At 53.9% G+C, this 17,250-nt stretch overlaps 2 protein-coding genes across 3 annotated transcripts; one reads left to right on the top strand and one right to left on the bottom strand.

Moving 5' to 3' along the window:
• Positions 1-6: 6 nt before the first annotated feature.
• On the top strand, positions 7-4,288 carry TESK1 (testis-specific kinase 1). 2 transcript variants are annotated; one of them, XM_006758626.1, is made up of 9 exons: positions 7-140; positions 256-304; positions 769-915; positions 1,236-1,318; positions 1,463-1,553; positions 1,805-1,888; positions 2,035-2,124; positions 2,260-2,374; positions 3,148-4,288. In XM_006758626.1, exons 1-9 carry the CDS (start codon positions 46-48, stop codon positions 4,026-4,028), a joined length of 1,635 nt encoding a protein of 544 aa, XP_006758689.2. In that variant the 5' UTR covers positions 7-45; the 3' UTR covers positions 4,029-4,288. The 2 variants fall into 2 exon arrangements, with proteins under 2 accessions (XP_006758689.2, XP_015416022.1); XM_015560536.1 differs by lacking the exons at positions 7-140; positions 256-304; positions 1,236-1,318 and having other exon boundaries at positions 776-915.
• A 557-nt stretch (positions 4,289-4,845) lies between these two features.
• Positions 4,846-12,077, bottom strand: CD72 (CD72 molecule). Its single transcript, XM_015560464.1, has 8 exons — positions 10,743-12,077; positions 10,369-10,553; positions 9,519-9,780; positions 8,737-9,032; positions 8,647-8,701; positions 6,546-6,691; positions 5,681-5,766; positions 4,846-4,981 (listed from the first exon to the last, which is right to left on the bottom strand). The coding sequence occupies exons 1-8, from the start codon at positions 10,822-10,824 to the stop codon at positions 4,846-4,848; spliced, it is 1,248 nt and encodes a 415-aa protein (XP_015415950.1). The 5' UTR covers positions 10,825-12,077.
• Positions 12,078-17,250: the final 5,173 nt, after the last annotated feature.

The following is a 17,250-nucleotide window of genomic DNA, read 5'->3' as shown; positions in this document are numbered from 1 at the left end:
TGGCCCCGCCACCCCCAGGTGCGGCACCGACAGTCGGGGCAGGTCATGGTGCTGAAAATGAACAGGCTCCCCAGTAACCGGGGGAACACGCTCCGGGAGGTGCAGCTGATGAACCAGCTCCAGCACCCCAACATCCTAAGGTGAGCAGCCCCGGCGCTTGCTGGGATAAGGGGGAGGATCCCGCCGGGAAAGTGGAGACTGCGGAGAGGCCGAGGACCTTACAGCCTTCCCCCCACCTCCCCTCCCCTCCAACAGGTTCATGGGGGTCTGTGTGCACCAGGGGCAGCTGCACGCTCTTACAGAGGTGAGAATGGGCCGGGAAGGGGGCCCCCACCCCACCAGGGGGAGAGATCAGTGGCTGGTGCTTCTGCTGAGGAGCAGTGAGGGCAGCAGGACCTCCTGGGGGGAGTCTTCCCTAAACTTCCCCTTGGGCAGACCAGAAAGGCCCCAGCCGTTCTCTCCTCTCCTCCAATAGAACTTTCTGCCCTGATGCAAATGTTCTGTATCTGTTCCGTGCAAAACCGTGAGCATGGAAATGTGGCTAGTCTGAGAAACTGAGCCTTTAATTTTATCTAGACCTACTACCTTAATTTTAAATAGTTGCACCTGTGTGGGACAGGACAGCCCTAGAATGTGAATTTGGAACCCTGGAGCACCCGCCCGCCCCTCTGACCGTTGTGATCCTCCCGAGTGTCCCCTGGCTTATAGGTGGGAGGCTACAGACTGAAGCCTTGGCATTCATGCCCCTTCTCCTCCCATCTGCCCCAGTATATGAATGGGGGAACCTTGGAACAGCTGCTGGGCTCTCCTGAACCCCTCTCCTGGCCTGTCAGGCTCCGCCTGGCTCTGGATATCGCTCAGGGCCTGCAGTACCTGCACGCCAAGGGTGTATTCCACCGCGACCTCACATCCAAGGTAGGCTGGCCAGAGAGGTAGAGGCATGAGGGGGTTGTGAGACTCCTGGGTTGTAACTAGCCTGTGGATGTTAGAATGTGGAGAATAAGTATGTTAGGATGTTAGAGTAGCAAAGCAGTGGGGGACTGGGGCGAGGGGGTTGCTCTGAGGGCTAAGTACCATGCTGTGTTTGGAGTGATAGATGATACTGCAAGATTGGGGTGCACTGGAGAACCAGGAGAGGGTTGGGGTTATTCTGGAGTAGCAGAGGTTGGGTTATAGATTGGGCGATCGAAGAGCAGAAGGTGATGGGTGTGTGGGATACTGTATGTGTGTGTCAGAATTGTCTGATCCGCCGGGAAGGCCGAAGCTTCACAGCTGTTGTGGGTGACTTCGGACTGGCTGAAAAGATTCCTGTGTACCGGTGAGCTGAGTGCCCGCCCCCAACCTCCCCGAAGGCCCCACCTACATGAAGCCCCTAGGGTGGGGAGGGGGCCGGCCTCCTCTCTTTTTGTTTGAGGGCGATGTCTGAGTGGGTGTTTCTGACCACTCTGCCCCTGCCCTGCAGGGAAGGGGAAAGGAAGGAGCCATTGGCCGTAGTGGGCTCCCCATACTGGATGGCTCCAGAGGTGCTGAGGGGTGAGCTATATGATGAGAAGGTAAGATGTCAACCCTTCAGGTCCCCACGGTCTTCCAGAGACCCTGAGATACTCCTATAAGTCCCTATCCCAAGTTACTCAACACCGTTCCAGATATTCAGGAGGCCCCCAGGACACCCCCTTGCCCCTCACAGGCACCCCTCCAACACACGGAAACTGTCAAGACTCCCCCGTGAATTCTGACATATTGTAACTAAATTCTGACATGAAAACTGGCAGTTCCTCCTCCTAACATCATCTCCTACCCCCAGGCCGATGTCTTTGCCTTTGGGATTGTCCTCTGTGAGCTCATCGCACGAGTACCTGCAGACCCTGACTACCTGCCCCGTACTGAGGTGACTGATGTCCCCAGGTTTGAAAAGGAGGACCTCCAGACTGGGAAATTATAACCAGGAAGGGTTCCCTGGAACTTGAGGTCCTGATTGGGGGCAGAAGGAGAACCCAAGGAAAGTTGACTTGGAGGCCCTTTCTGTCCCCACAGGACTTTGGCCTGGATGTGCCTGCTTTCCGGACCCTGGTAGGGGATGACTGCCCACTGCCTTTCCTGCTCCTGGCCATCCACTGCTGCAGTGTAAGAGCCTCACGCTCCCTGCCCTCCGCCCCATCCATCAGCTGACCAGGCTGTCCTGTCCCAGGTGATGGATGGAGAACTCAGGGACCCGCTTTTGGAGCACTGAGTGAAGCTGCCCCTGTCTCTACCCATCAGATGGAACCTAGTGCCCGTGCTCCCTTCACCGAAATCACCCAGCACCTGGAATGGATCCTGGAGCAACTGCCTGAGCCAGCCCCCCTCACCAGGGCTCCCCTGATGCACAATCAGGGTAAGTGAGCATGACCTTGACCCATCTGGGGTCCTTTTGCCTCTGTCCTCCTTAGAACTCAGGGAATTATCTGGGGGAGACTCAGTGTATTTGTTCATTGAGAAGGCTGGGGATAGGGTGGGGGTGAAAGGACATCTCAAAGAAGATAGTTTTCAAATTCTAGAGCCGTAATGAAGGAAAAGGTAAAAAGTGGCCCGAGGTGACGTCTCCTTTCCAAAGCACCCTGTCAGACTCCCTTTTCTAAGTTCTAGTCCCACCAGCCTCCTGGTGAATAATGAGACATAGAACAAGGGTGGGGAGCCATTATTCTGCCAAGGACCATTTGGATATTTATAACATCATTCGTGGGCCATGCAAAATTATCAACTTAAAAATTACCCTGCTATATTTGGTCAAACATTTTTTTAAAAATATGTTTTATTGATTTTCTACAGAGAGGAAAGGAGAGGGATAGAAAGTTAGAAACATCGATGAGAGAAAACACCGATCAGCCGCCTCCTGCACATCCCCTACTGGGGATGTGCCCGCAACCAAAGCACATGCCCTTGACCGGAATCGAACCCAGGACCCTTGCGTCCGCAGGCCGATGCTCTACCCACTGAGCCAAACTGGTTCTGGCTGGTCAAACATTTAATTAACTCACCCTTAATGCCTTGGCAGGGCCAGACCAAACGATTTTGTGGGCCTTACGTGCCCCACGGGCCGGACGTTCCCCACCCCTGCTAGAAGCTATCAATACTGAGAAGAGTGATCACAGACTTCTCTGTTTATAGGATCTGTTCCAAGAGGGGGTCCCTCTGCCACGCTTCCCAGGCCAGACCCTCGGCTCTCCCGAAGCCGATCAGACCTCTTCCTGCCCCCATCACTAGAATCACCCCCCAACTGGGCGGACAATCTGACTCGAGTCAACCCCTTCTCACTGCGGGAAGACCTCAGGGGTGGCAAGATCAAGCTCCTGGACACACCCAGCAAGCCAGTCGCCCCCTTGCCCCTTGTACCACCATCACCACTGGCCTCCTCCCGGCTGCCCTTGGTGACCACTCCAGAGACCCTACTCCAGCCTGGAACACCTGCCCGCCGCTGCCGCTCATTACCATCATCCCCTGAACTCCCCCGACGCATGGAGACGGTACTGCCAGGTCCTGGCCCTCCCTCTGTGGGCCCCTTGGCTGAAGAGAGAATGGAGTGTGAGGGCAGTAGCCCTGAGCCAGAACCCCCAGCTCCCCAGCTGCCCCTGGCTGTGGCCACAGACAACTTCATCAGCACTTGTTCGTCAGCCTCCCAGCCCTGGTCCCCTAGATCAGGACCTCCCCTTAACAACAACCCCCCAGCTGTGGTGGTGAACTCCCCACAGGGCTGGGCCGGGGAGCCCTGGAACCGGGCCCAGCATAGCCTGCCCCGGGCAGCAGCGCTGGAGCGGACAGAACCCTCGCCGCCCCCTTCAGCTCCTCGGGAGTCCGACGAGGGGCTACCCTGCCCTGGCTGCTGCCTGGGCCCCTTCAGCTTTGGCTTCTTGTCCATGTGCCCCCGCCCCACACCAGCTGTTGCTCGCTACCGCAACCTGAACTGTGAGGCGGGCAGTCTCCTCTGCCACCGAGGGCACCGTGCCAAGCCACTGGCACCCAGCCTTCAGCTGCCTGGGGCACGCTCTTAGCAGTGGGGCCTCCAGCTTTGGCCTTCAGGATGCCCTGTGAGGACTGCACATGCTCGACAGTGCCAGCCCCTGATGGGCTGACCAGCTGCTCCGTATAGGGGAACCTCAGCATGGACTCAAGGGACAGAACATTTCCTATCCAACCCCTGGGCTTGCTGTCCCAGGGGACCACACAGCATTGCTGACACACGAGACTAACACGTGCAAATTATTTAAAAATATTTCAATAAAACTGCCTGGCTGGCTCCGGGCTGCCCCTATCCGCTCAGCCCGTGCGCCCTCCTCCCCTCAGCCCCCCATTCCACCATGGGAGGTTCTTCGGGGAGGCCAAAATCTCTTCTGCACCCTTTTCCAAGAATAGTCCAGTTTCTGGGACAGGATTTCAGGCAGGCAGCAGGCTGCCCAGACGTGTTGGGCATAGATCAGCCCTTGGTCAGGCACTATCCAGGCAGATTGAGGAAATGCTGGAGAGAGAATCACAGGACCTGTGGCTGCAGGTTAGGGATGAAGGGCACAGGCTCTTGTTGGCATGAGGATCTGGAAGAGTAAAATATCAATGAGCTCCACTGTTGACTGTCACTAAGAACCCCCATCCAGCTCCTGGACGTCACATCACCAGCTTCCCTTCAGTCCCAGGCCTTCCCTGCCTCTCTCCCTGTGCAACACCCCCTAACACAAGTATACCAGGCTCCTGGAGGCTGTGGACGTGGCTCACTAACAGGAGCAGGTTGTGCCCCCACCTCCCCTGCTCCCAGCAGCTGGACCCCTGCTCTGAGCCCCTGTCCTCCCAGGCTCCCAACCCTCACACTTACTCAGCTCAGTGGTAATCTGGGTACCTAATAGGTGCCATCTCACAGACACAGGGAAGAGAAGTAGCACAATCTGTCTGGTATGGGTATCTTGTCCACTTGTTTTGTACAGAGGTACATCTTTTCCTTTGGGAAACATAAGACCTAAAGAGTGATAAAATAGAACTGGCATAGGCTCTGGCCCCCACCCTTCCCCTCCCTCCTCTCTCCTTACCCTGCATAAAACAGCCCAAGTTCCAACTCACCCTACCTACCTAGGGCCACATTTGGGTATGGGTCAGGGACAGATGTCTGGACTCCAACCCAAAGAGCCTTTAGGACCAGGGGAGGGCAGAATCACCCAAGGTCTTAAAGTTGCTCCAATTAGAGAACATAGGTGACCACCCTGTTTCAGGGTCCCTGGGGTTGGTCCTCAAAGTTACCGCACTGCCCCTTTACTCCCCTGGAGCAACGCTAGTGCCCCAAGTGGTGGTGACTGAGAAAGTAAACCTCCGCTTGGGTAGCCTTTTCAAGGGAGTGAGAATGCCAAGGCTCTTCACCAGCTGTGAAGCCCAAGCTTCTCAGAGAAAAATGACATGGGGCCCAACCTAGTAATTAAGAAAAATAAGAGCACGTGCCAGAGGCTGCTATCTGGGGGTAGAATAGAGAACAGAATGCCCTAAAGAGTTTGTAATAGAGGAAACGGACAGGCAGGCAATTTCAGTATTGATTTGTGAAAGGTTTGGGAGCGGACCTGAAGGGAGATTGTCTCATTACTATGTCTCTTTGAAGGGATGATACAGTTGAAGATCCCAAAAGTCCTAACAAACTTACCCACAGACTCTTCTAGCATCAGTCCCCTACCTGTCCTTCAACCTGGTGTCAATCCAGTATGAACCAGACGGATCAACTTGTTCCAACACCTTATATACATTGCTGCTATAATAATCCTGAGGGGAGATTCAGAGATGTGTGGAGAATGATGAGAAATAGTGGAATGGGGGGAAGGGGTAAAAGAGGGGACCTGGGCTAATGGAAGAAAATAAATACCCTAGGGGTTTATTTCAGAGGGAGAGGGAGAGAGAGAGAAACATCAATGATGAAAATCATTGATAGGCTGCCTCCTGCACATCCCCTACTGGGGATTGAGCCCACAACCCAAGCATGTGCCCTTGACTGGAATCGAACCTGAGACCCTTCAGTCCACAAGCCGAAGCTCTATCCACTAAGCCAAACCAGCTAGGGCAACCTAGGATCTTTGACAAGAGAACTGTGCCCATCTTTGATGACCTTTCCCTGCATCCTCCAAGTGCCACCCTGCAGATGCAGGCTCACCCTGCAGTCCCCCTCCCAGCTGGGTAAGAACTTCTGCCAGCCTGTGAAAGGCAGTCATTCTGTGGGCTGCTGTGGTCACAAGGAAACAGTCCCTACAATCCAGCCCACCAGGTCTGGGGCCTCTCTGCCTGAGGGGTCACGACAGTCAAATACTTTGTTAGGCAGCCCAGAACACTGACCAGAAAGCTGAAATGAGAAACAGGTAAAAGTAAAGACAGCTCATAAGTCAACTCTCATGCTTGGGGCTGCCTGAAGCACTGTGCTGAGAAGCTGCATGGAGAAGGAATGCATCCACAGGAAGCATGCCATGTGTGCACTGCCATCCCTGACGTGATGACATATGTGCCTTTACCTAATAGTACCCATGACTGACTGTAAATAAAGGTATGCTTACTGAATAATACTCAGTCACCGTAATCGTGGCCAGGTTGGAGGATAGAGATTTACAATAGTTTTGGCTGTCTTCCCAACTTCTTTTAATAAGTGAGATGTAAAAGCAATTCGTTGCCATCAGTATCCATCCCACGGGACAGCAGGGGCCTAAAAAACAGAAAGAGTGGGACAGCACAGCCCAGACCAGAGGGAGATCTCAACACTTGGAGTGAAAGTGTTGCTCAGCGATCTAGTTGCTAACAGTGGTCTCCAGTCTACTCTCAGCCCTTCACTGACTTCTAGTCCTTGATCTTTGCAACCCTTCTGGAAATGCCAAGCCTGCGTATACTTAGTAAAAGCCTTAACATCCAACAACTTTCTCCTAACCATCTGGGAGGTTTATTTTAATAGGGCTAGCAGTACTATTCCCAGTTTCTGAACAATTACAGTCCACCACCACCCCATTTTGGCTAACCTCACCTGGGCCCCCATAAGTGTTCAATAGGACTCTCATTCATCTCATTAGTTCCCTATCCCACAGACCTCAAGCTGCTAGCCAACCTCCTGCCCTCTCCACTCTTCCACAAGTAGACAACCTTGGTTCCCATTGTGCTGAAATTGTCAGACACTTGATGTGAACTCTCTCCATTTCCCTTCCCTCCACCTCAAAATGTGTCTCTTCTCTGTTCCTCTTTTCCTGGCCATCCATAAGAAATAAACAACCCACTTTCTTTAACATCCTACATCTCAATCTGTGCCCCTGACCCCAACCCACCTCTCTCCTTGCTTTGTTCCATCAGTCCTACCCTCCCCGTCCCTTCCCCTCACCCCATCACTCAAAAACCATTCCTTCTCTACTAGCTCCCTCTCTTCTGTCTACATTTTCTCATGTGTCCACTCAACTACCCTCTGGAATAAATAGTAGTTGCAGTTGCAGTTATAGTTCTTGCCCCACCACCAGACTGCCCTTTGTAAATCAGTAATTTATTTTTTAACTATTTTTCCCACCATCATTTATCCCCCATACGCCTTTTTCCACCTCCACCCTCCCCCTTCCCTAGTATATCAGTAATTTAAAGGGGGAAAAAGTTGATGTGGTCAAACTGAAGAGGGTGAGGGAAGAAGTGATATGCTGAAAGATAGGCAGGGGCCTTGAACGCCATGTTAAGGGATTTTTTGTTTTCATATTCCAAGGAAGAGAAAGTCAGTGTGGGGTTTTACATACAGGAATGTTGCTCGCTGCCTGTATCCCAATGCCTGGGCACGGTGCTGGACATATAGTATGTATTCCATAAGCTTTGATTAATTAACTGGGATGATATGATCAGATTTTTGTTTTTAAAGATTACCCTGGCTGCAATATGAAGGGTGGAATGAGGGTGTAGGGGGGTGTTTAGGGAGAACATCCTGCAAGCTGTTGCAGTTATCCTTGCAAGAGATGGGGGTGGGCAAAATGTAAGTGGACATATAGACTTGGTGGTGGGAAACGGAGGTCATTCCTCTCTAACGGAATAGGGCTTCTGCTGAAAGCCAGACGGGGCAGTAGGGTAAGTTCTTATGGAGAGCGGGGCGACCACTGCGGAGTTGCCAGGCAGCGCTGAGGCCCCAGCTGAGGTTGAAACTAGAGTTTCAAGGCACCAAGCAGAATGATTGCACAATGTGGCTCACCTGGGTGCAGGCGCGGGCAAGGTGGGCAGGGGAGTTCATCCAGAGTTGAGGTATCGCCAGTCAGGGGCACCAGAAGGACAGTGGGACAAAGGAGTGAGTGACTGAAGTGACCCCCGGAATGCAAGATGGGCAGAGAGAAGTGAGGACAGGTGAGGCTGCCAGGAAGGGAGGAGACAGGGTTCTCCAGGGCGGAGAACTCGGCGCGGCTGAGGAAGTGTGGGGAGCCTGGAGCAGGCAGTAGTGGTCAGAGTGGAGGTCTGAAACCCTCCTTTCAGCAGAAGAGCAGTTTGGGATGCTGAGCTCAGGGCAGCTGTGGGAGTGGGTGGCAGCATGGCATGGAGCTGAGCGTCATAGAGATTAACAAGGTAAAAAATAAAACGCGGGCTGGGGGTGGATGCACATAACCTCCATCCCTCACAGCAGACCTCCCGCCCCTCCTCTCCCAGAGCAGATACCTGAGGGGTGGAGGTGTTCCAAGTTGGACTTCCGCGTTTCCGGCACGCAGAGGGGCTGCAGGGATGGATATGGAACACTTGATTACAAGCAAAAAGAACCAGCCTCTCCTCCACGTCCCTCCTCTGCGTCTCCTCACGTCTCAGGGCCTCCTTTGTCTCCTCCCAGCCGGCCAGCCAGGCCTGCGACTGCTTCCTGACGGCCTGGCAATCGCGCTGTTGCACCTGCAGCGCTTCCTGCGTCTGGGCCAGCTCCCTCCTGGAGCCCTGCAGCTCCCGCTCCTGCTGGCCCAGCTGCGCGCTCTGCAGGCGGAGCTGCTGCCTCAGGCTGCTGTTGGTGGCGTCCAGGGCCCTGCCCGTGTGCTGGAGCTGCCGAGACACCTGCAGATCTGCTTGGCCAGAAGGAGAGATGTGGGTGCCCTGTGCCCTGGGACCCCGCGGCAATCCTTTCCCTGTTGCTTGCGACAGTCTGCATGCCAGGCGGAAATGTAAGCTCTGGCTGCCTGAGGTTTAAGGAGTGACTGGACTGGGCGAGGTTAATTTAGACTCGGCAAACTGCGGCTCGAGAGCCACGTGCGGCTCTTTGGCCCCTTGAGTGTGGCTCTTCCTAAGCCTTAGGAGTACCCTAATTAAGTTAATAACAATCTACCTACCTATATAGTTTAAAAAATTTGGCTCTCAAAAGAAATTTCAATCGTTGCACTGTTGATATTTGGCTCTGTTGACTAATGAGTTTGCCGACCACTGATTTAGAACAAGACCAGGCTGGAAACCGGACCCCAAGCTTAGGACGGGGTGGTGGTAACTCCGGCCCCTGCTGGGGGAGGGCAGCTGCTGGGGGAATGCGGGGAGTGGGAGATGGGAGCCATACTCACAGCGCACCCCCAGGGCGATGGCAGCCACCCCTAACAGCAGGCAGGTGAGGAGCAGGCCCAGGAGGAGGTATTTCCAGCAGGTTGGGCTGCCCTGGCCTTCGGGAGACAGTGGCACGAGGCGCAGTGAGCCCAGGAACGAGTTTATAAACCCGGGGTGCGGGGCGGGGGCGGGATATTCTTGGGGAAGAGCCTCGCTCAGAGGACGCGGTGGTCGGTCGCGCAGAGTCCCACGCAGGTAGCGGGAAGGCGTCCGGAAGACGGGCTGGAGGTGAGGAGGATGGAGGGCACTGCCTGGCAGGAGGCCCTGAACCCCAGGCCCAGGCGGGCAGGGGTTTGTGAATGGGGGCTATTCTAAGTGCGAGTGGGGAGAGGATCTGGGTCGACACCTCAGAAAGATGGGGTGAAAGGGGCAGAGGAGGGGGCTGAGGATCTGCTGCAGCTTCAAGTACTGCGTAGTTTATGGGCCGAAGGAGAGGGCATTAGAATTGGAGGGTTAGTGCCAAACCTATTGCAGAGATCCAGAGTCCAGGTCAAAGCACCTGGAACAGAATGGATTGCAGTCTGCCTCCTGCCCGTCCGGGGTCCCACCGGGCCTTCCCCAGACCCCTCCGCGCCCTCCGGAGTCGGCCGCCCACCCTCTCCCGGGACTGCTCTCAGCCCTGCCCCTCCCTCCCTGCCCGACTCCCCGGTTTCCCTTCGAACGCCTCCCCGCAGGGCTGCCCTGAGCCCTGCCCTCTCCCCAGGGGACCCACCTTCCCCTGGAGCGAGGTCACCCTGCCCCTGGCTGCCATTTATCCAGGGCTCCTCCTTCTCTTTGCTAGGAGCCCCCCTCCTTTCCCCAAGGATATTATCCTCCCAAGACGGCTCTGGACTCCCCAGCTCTAGACACAGCGTCCCCGCAAACACCCAGCCCTGGGCTCTCCATACCGGCCTTGTCCCCTAGCCCGGAAGAAGCCAAGTTGGAGGCCCCCCCTGAGAGGGTGGGCACTTGCACGTTCTCATAGGTGAGCTCCCCGTCATCGTCAGCCTCTGGGTCTGTAGAAGAGAGAAAAGGGGCCGAGGTGGGAGCTGGGAATGGGGGCTGAGGGGTGGGCGGGGTGGGGTCAGGAAAGAGGCTGGGGATGCAGGATCCAGGAGACCCCTCCTCTAGCTGTTGGTTGTGCCATGTTTTTGCATCTGCACACTGGGGATGCAGGATCCAGGAGACCCCTCCTCTGCCCTCACCCTGTCCTGGCTGGCTGGAGACCCTCTTCTTCAGGGGAGCCTTCACGAACCGCAGGTCTGCGTAGGTGACAGACTCGGCCATGGTCCTGGCACCTCTGCGCCGGCTCCCCTTCTCCCCCTTCTCCCCCTTCTCTTGCCGCTCTCCCCTCTGTCCCTTCACACTCTGAGGCTCTGTGGTCCCTCCGTGACTGTACGGCTTAGTGCGTTGCCCTGTGACTTCTAGTCACAAAAGAGGAAGATGTGAGCAAGTCTCAGACAGATGGGTTCAGTGAAGCAGATGGCATCCTGAGCCCTGGCCAGAGGGGCCGGGGAGGGGAAACTAAGGCCCAGAGCACGGGGCTGGGCTGGGGGGTCACAGGACCACACTCAGGCCGGCCCCTGCGCCTCTCTCTGTCCCACCTTCATGTAGCCCAGACGGCTTGGGCAGTGCAGGCTCCCAATGCCCCCCTCTGATCCTCTCCCCAGATGTGCCCATGCCTCCCTCCTGGCTGCCGGAGCCAGAGGCTTTCTCTGTGTAGTCAGAGCTCTTTTGTGCCCAACTGACCCGGAGGCTCTCCCCAGTCCTCGCTCCAGGGTGGGGCTTCATCCTCCCCATCAGATTGGGGGGCGGGTGTAGTGTGGAGCCCTAGCTCGTCATCCTGGGGTTCCCAGTCAGTGTCCGTTTCCAGAAAGGAGTCTGATTTTTTGGACTCATCTCTCCCCATCAGTTTGGGGACTTCCAGGGTGGACCCAGCTCCCCTCCTGCTGTAGGTCCACAGAGCTCAGGGTGTCTCACTCCAAAGCCCTTGCAGTCTTTGGAGGATGCAGAGAATCTGGGACCACACTTTCTCCTCTGTGACACCCCCAGACTGCACAGCCTTTCCCTGACCCCTTCCACCCTTGTTGCCCCACTGATCACACCTGTGGCAAGTCCTGCCCCCTGCTGGACCCATGGCATCTCCTGTGTCCCAACATCTGAGCTGGATCCAGCCTGTTATCCCTGAGGCAAGGGCTCTGAGCTCGGACTGGGCGGGGGTGAGGATGAGGGCAACCCCACCGTGTGCACCCCTGGAAAAGCCTGCAGCGCTAACCACTCATGCACCCCTGTGGGGGTCAGGGAGCAGACAGCAAAGGAGTTGCATCGGCCCGGAGGGCTGCAGCTTCTTAGACAACGGGAGGCAAAGAAAAGAAGCAGAGCAGACTCTGGACTGGTGAGATCTTGATCTTTCCTTGCCTTGGTTTTGGTTTCTTTCTTACTTTACTAGTAACTTCTTCCCTTAGAAAGTCCCAGCATTGTCCCTTCACACCCATCCTCGAGGAAAAAGGGGCATTTACGGGGAAGACCAGGGGCTGATGGGGGCGAGAGACACCAGGGGAAGCAGGAGGCAGCTGATGAGCTCTCTGGTTCTCCTTTATGGTTGTGACTTAGACTGTGACCCCCAAAGGGCCTACTTATGGGGGTGGGGAGCAGTTGGGACAAGACAAGGTAGGCGTGGGGAAAACCCACCCCTGGTGGGTGACATCCGCCCCCTCAGAAACACCCCCTGCAGCTGCGGGAGGAAAGGGGAAGGAGCGAGTTCCTCACCGCAGGCTCAGCCTGTGGTGTGGTCAGTGGTGTGTGGAGCTGTGATGGGCCGGTGGGTCTGGGGAGAGCTCTGGCAGCGGCACCCAGCCTGCCCAGAGGGGGCCGCTGAGGCAGATGTGCACATTTGCCACCTGAGGAATGAGTCTCAGGGAGAGGCAGGTGTGTGTGTGAGTGTCTATGAGTGTGTGTGAGTGCAGGCACACAACCCCGGCTCTTTGTGGTCTCAGGGATGTCTGTGCGAGGTGAGCATCTAAGCCGCCGGGGGAATTACGCGCGGGTCGGGGGGGCGGGTGTCTGCGGGCTCACGGGTCCCTGTGCTGCTGTTATTTTCTTCCACAGCAGGGAATTCTCAGAGAAGTCTTAAGAGGTCATGGGGACAGATTCTACAAATACTTCCTTTTTAAGGCTCAAAGTTTCCTAGGGTGTCCCTGCAGCTGTTAACTGTCCCTGCTTAATTAAAGTTTCCAACAACCCAGTCCCCTCCCCTGGCACCCGGTCGGGCCTCCCTCCGATAGCAGACGGTTGTGTGTCGGTGACTCCCTGGGGGCCTGGAGGCCTGTGAGGTGAGTGGGAGTACAGCGCAGCTGGTGGCAGCGTGTGGGAGGGTGCAGTCAGGGTTCTGTGTCTGTGGTGTCCAGGGGTGGGGGCGGCGTGTGTGTATAAATCAATTGCGGGAACACTTGCAGAAATGCTATAAACTACAGATAGTGTTCCAGTTTTCAGAGCCACACTCAAGTGAACATGGCTTGTGCTGGAAGCCAAATCCAGCATGTCAGCAGGGCTGACTCATCTGGAAGTGGCTGAGGGCCTTTCCCCAAACCTGAAAAGGATGCATAGATGATTGCTGGCTGCCAGACAGCTGAGGGCCTTTCAATCTACATGTGATTGCCTCCTGCTGGCCAAACACCTGAGCAGCCGGTAGGCAGCTTCCCCCAATCTGACAATGGATTCTGTATACCAAATCCTGCCCTTGGATGTGTATACCTACCTTGCCTTAGGACAATTTGTGTGAACAAAAAACAAGGGGTCCTGAGACAAGGAGAACTTAGTTCCTTTAGCTAAGCAAAACACATGAACAGCCGTAGGCAAGTTCTTCCAATCTGACAGTGGATTCTGTACCTAACCCTACACTTTGATGTGTATATCTACCTCGCCTTGGGACAAATGGTGTTAATAAAAAGCAAGGGGTCCTGAGACAAGGAGAACTTAGTTCCTTTAGCTAAGTCTTCTCTGGCTCCCCAAAATGCCTTCCAAAATTATGTTTCTTCTCTGGACTCTTGATTAATTTACACACAGCACCTTCTCCAGATTCCTGAACCCTTCTAGATGCTGGATTAAGACCACCGGCAGCTTGGATGCCAGGTAAAATGCCAAAACCAAGCTTCCAGTATGTGCTTGAAAAAGAATCAATGTGGCCCTAGCCAGTTTGGCTCAGTGGATAGAGCATCAGCCTGGGGACTGTCCCGGGTTCGATTCCGGTCAAGGGCACATGCCCGGTTTGCAGGCTTGATCGCCACTAGGGGGTGGAGCAGGAGTCAGCTGATCAATGATTCTCTCTTATTGATGTTTCCATCTCTCCCTCTCCCTTCCTCTCTAAAATCCATAAAAATATACTTTAAAAAAAAAAAGAATCAGTGGGCATGCTGCCTAACTTCCCCTTGGAGAGGCTTCGGAAGGGAGAGTGCCCAGTGGGACTCGGATGCACCAAACTGCATGCCCGCAGCGGCCTGGCTGTCCGAGGTAGGCTTGGCCTAGATCCCTCTCCTCTTTGGCTCTTTTGTGATGGTTACTCATCTCCTTAGGACAGCCTGCGTTCCCTTCCATCCTAGGCTGTCTTGTGGCCTCCTTTTGTGAATAGGGATGAGATCAGGGTCCTTCTCTTTCCCCACGTGGTCTCTGCAATATTGACACTCATTCCCTTTCAAAACTGGTCATCAGAAAGAACACCTGTAACTCTGAGCTGCGCCTCACCTGCCCAAATGCCAGCAACACCGGGGGCTTTTAAGAACTGAGGGGCAGCCCTCGCCGGTTTGGCTCAGTGGATACAGTGTCAGCCTGTGGACTGAAGGGTCCCAGGTTCGATTCCGGCCAAGGGCACATGCCTGAGTTGCAGGCTCGATCCCCAGTGTGGGGTGTGCAGGAGGCAGCCGATCGATGATTCTCTCCCATCATTGATGTTTCTCTCTCTCTCATTCTCCCTTCCTCTCTGAAATCAATCAATTAAATACACTTAAAAAAAAAAAGAACTGAGGGGCAGTGCTGTACAGCTTTTCCGGGACCATGATATCATCTGCAGCCCCGGAGGGCAAACACCAAAGCCCATTTCCTGCCTTCTCCTGACCTCTGCTGCTTATCACAGGGAATGGGTTCTAAGGTGACAAGAGGAGGGAGCCCGCTATGAGGGCACCCGGAAAGAATTTGCTGTGTTAAAGGGGCTCATCTGGATCCACTTTGGTGAAGTGCAGCCAACATCAGGGAGTCAAGGAAGCCTCTCAATACCCTGAAAGTCATGTTATCTCTGTCTTAGTACCTTAACCCACTGGCTCCAGGACACCCCAAGCTATGGATAGGGCATGGTCGGCAGAATAATGGCCCCCCAAAGTGTTCACACTGTAATCCCAGAACCTGGGAATATGTTGCTTCACCTGACAACAGGCAGTTTGCTTCGGGGAAGAGCCTTTAGATGGGGAGACCATCCTGTTTTATCCTGGTGGGTCCAATCCAACCAAATGAGTCTTTGTGGGTTTTTTAATCTTTACTGTTGAAAGTATTACATATGTCCCCTCCCCCCACATTGATCTCCCCCCCCCTTCCCCCCTACTCCCCTGCAATCACATGAGTCTTCGAAAGGAAGACACTTTCAGGACCATGGGGAGAAAGAGATTCCGCCTGGAGGAAGGGGCGGAGATTCGGGATGAGAATGACTCCACCCAGTTGCTGGCTTTGAAGTTGGAGGAAGGAACCCTGCGCCCAGGAGTGCAGGTGGCCTCTAGGAACTGGAAAAGGAGAGGGAACAGACTTTCTGAGCCTCCAGAGAGCTCGGCCAACACCGTGACTTGAAGCCATTGAGACCTATGTCAGACTTCTGATCAACAGAACTAGGAGATGAGAAATTTGTCTTTTTTGAGCCACTAAATTTGTAGTAATTTATTACAGCAACAATAGATGAGTTCCTGAACTGTAGAAGAGGCATGATATAAAGGAAAGAACATGATATTATGGGTAAAAAAGACAGCCCTGGCCACTGTAGGTGACTTTGGGCAAGTCACAAATTTCTATCTAAAATATGGGATTGTCTCAACAGTGTCTGACATAAATCAAGGATGTGATTGCTGCCGATATAGTAGGTATAGATTTAGCCAAAGCGCCTTTAGAAGTCTCGGTAACCAAGTCATGAGGGAGAACCGTGCACCATCTTATAGCACTATGGAGGAGATTGGCAGCCCTTTGACCACTGAAGCCAAAGTGTGTCTGTAGGTCTCCAGTGACTTGCCCCAGGCCTCTCGTTGGTCCTGTCTTGAATGGTGATACAGAAAGCACGTTCATAGATGCTGATGGTATGGAGCTAGGAGCTATAATAAAACAAACAAAAAGAGAGTATACCAAAAGGGAAACTCAAGATTCAAACATTAAGGGAAAAATGAGCCTTAGCTGGTTTGGCTCGGTGGATAGAGAGTCGGCCTGTGGACTGAAGGGTCCCAGGTTCGATTCCAGTCAAGGGCACATGTCCGGGTTGCAGGCTCGATTTCCAGTAGGGGGCGTGCAGGAGGCAACCAGTCAATGATTCTCTCTCATCATTGTTTCTGTCTCTCCTGTGGGAAGCCACCTATTGTCTCCACTAGCAGAGAGGTGTGGACAAGGAACCCGGAAGGCTGGTGACCCTTGAAGTCCTGGCAAAGGTCAGGGCTGTGCACCCACTATTAGTCCAGACAATGGTAGCTGAAGCAACTTCCCCATTTATTATTATGTAAATCCTTGCTAAAGGGCAAGTCTGCCTGTTACTGGAAATTGCCTGCCTAAGGGCTATGGGTGTATCCCAAACCAATAAAAGATTGGTGAGGCCTGAGCACTAGTGGAAGTCCTTCCCCTTGAGTTGGACTTGCCCGCCTGGCCCCCCAATATTTCCAAATGTCTCGTCTCTTTCATTTGTGTGCGGCCCCTCTTCCAGATCCTGAACCCTGGACCACGCGGGACGTTGGGGGACAAACACATACACATTACACACTCTCCCTCTCCCTTCCTCTCTGAAATCAATAAAAATTAAAAAAAATTAAAAAGAGCTTATAACTGAATCAAAGAATTTTGTGAGGACCAATAAAAACCTTATTAAAAAAGGGGGGGAGGAATAATGGTTCCAAACCACAGAACAAACTGTAATAAAGGTAAATAACCGAGTATTGATTGAAAAATGAAATTTGGGGGTCAAAAATAAGTAGCAGAAGCGTGGAATGGAGGAGGTCTGGCTGAACAAAGCTTATGTACAAAGTTTGAGGGGAAAGGCAGTTGTCAGGCATTTTGGAGCTCAAAGGGGTCATAGTGAGCCTGACCCACTTATCATACAAATTAGGAAATTGGGCTCAGTAGGTTGTAAGTTAATTATGAACTAACCTCATGCCTATGAGGGCTTGTGACAAAAGTTTGTCCCTATATGGTTGATTTCAGAGAGGAAGGGAGAGGGGGAGACGGGGAGAGAGATAGAAACATCAATGATGAGAGAGGATCATTGATTGGCTGGCCTCTGCTCACCCCACCCTGGGGATCGAGCCCGAAACCCAGGCATATGCCCTGACCAGGAATCAAACCGTGACCTTCTGGTTCATAGGTCAATGCTCAACCACTGAGCCACGCCGGCCAGGCAGGCCTACAGCACTTTTACTAAATATGTCACACATTGTGCCGGCCACACTTACCAGCCCCTTTGAAGGGGGTGATTCCTCCTGATAA

This window comes from Myotis davidii, unplaced genomic scaffold (genome assembly GCF_000327345.1).
Source record: "Myotis davidii unplaced genomic scaffold, ASM32734v1 scaffold534, whole genome shotgun sequence".
In the NCBI taxonomy this organism is placed as follows: Eukaryota; Metazoa; Chordata; class Mammalia; order Chiroptera; family Vespertilionidae; genus Myotis; species Myotis davidii.
The sequence above is the reverse complement of the archived record's forward strand: the minus strand, read 5'-3'. Positions and strand labels throughout refer to the sequence as shown.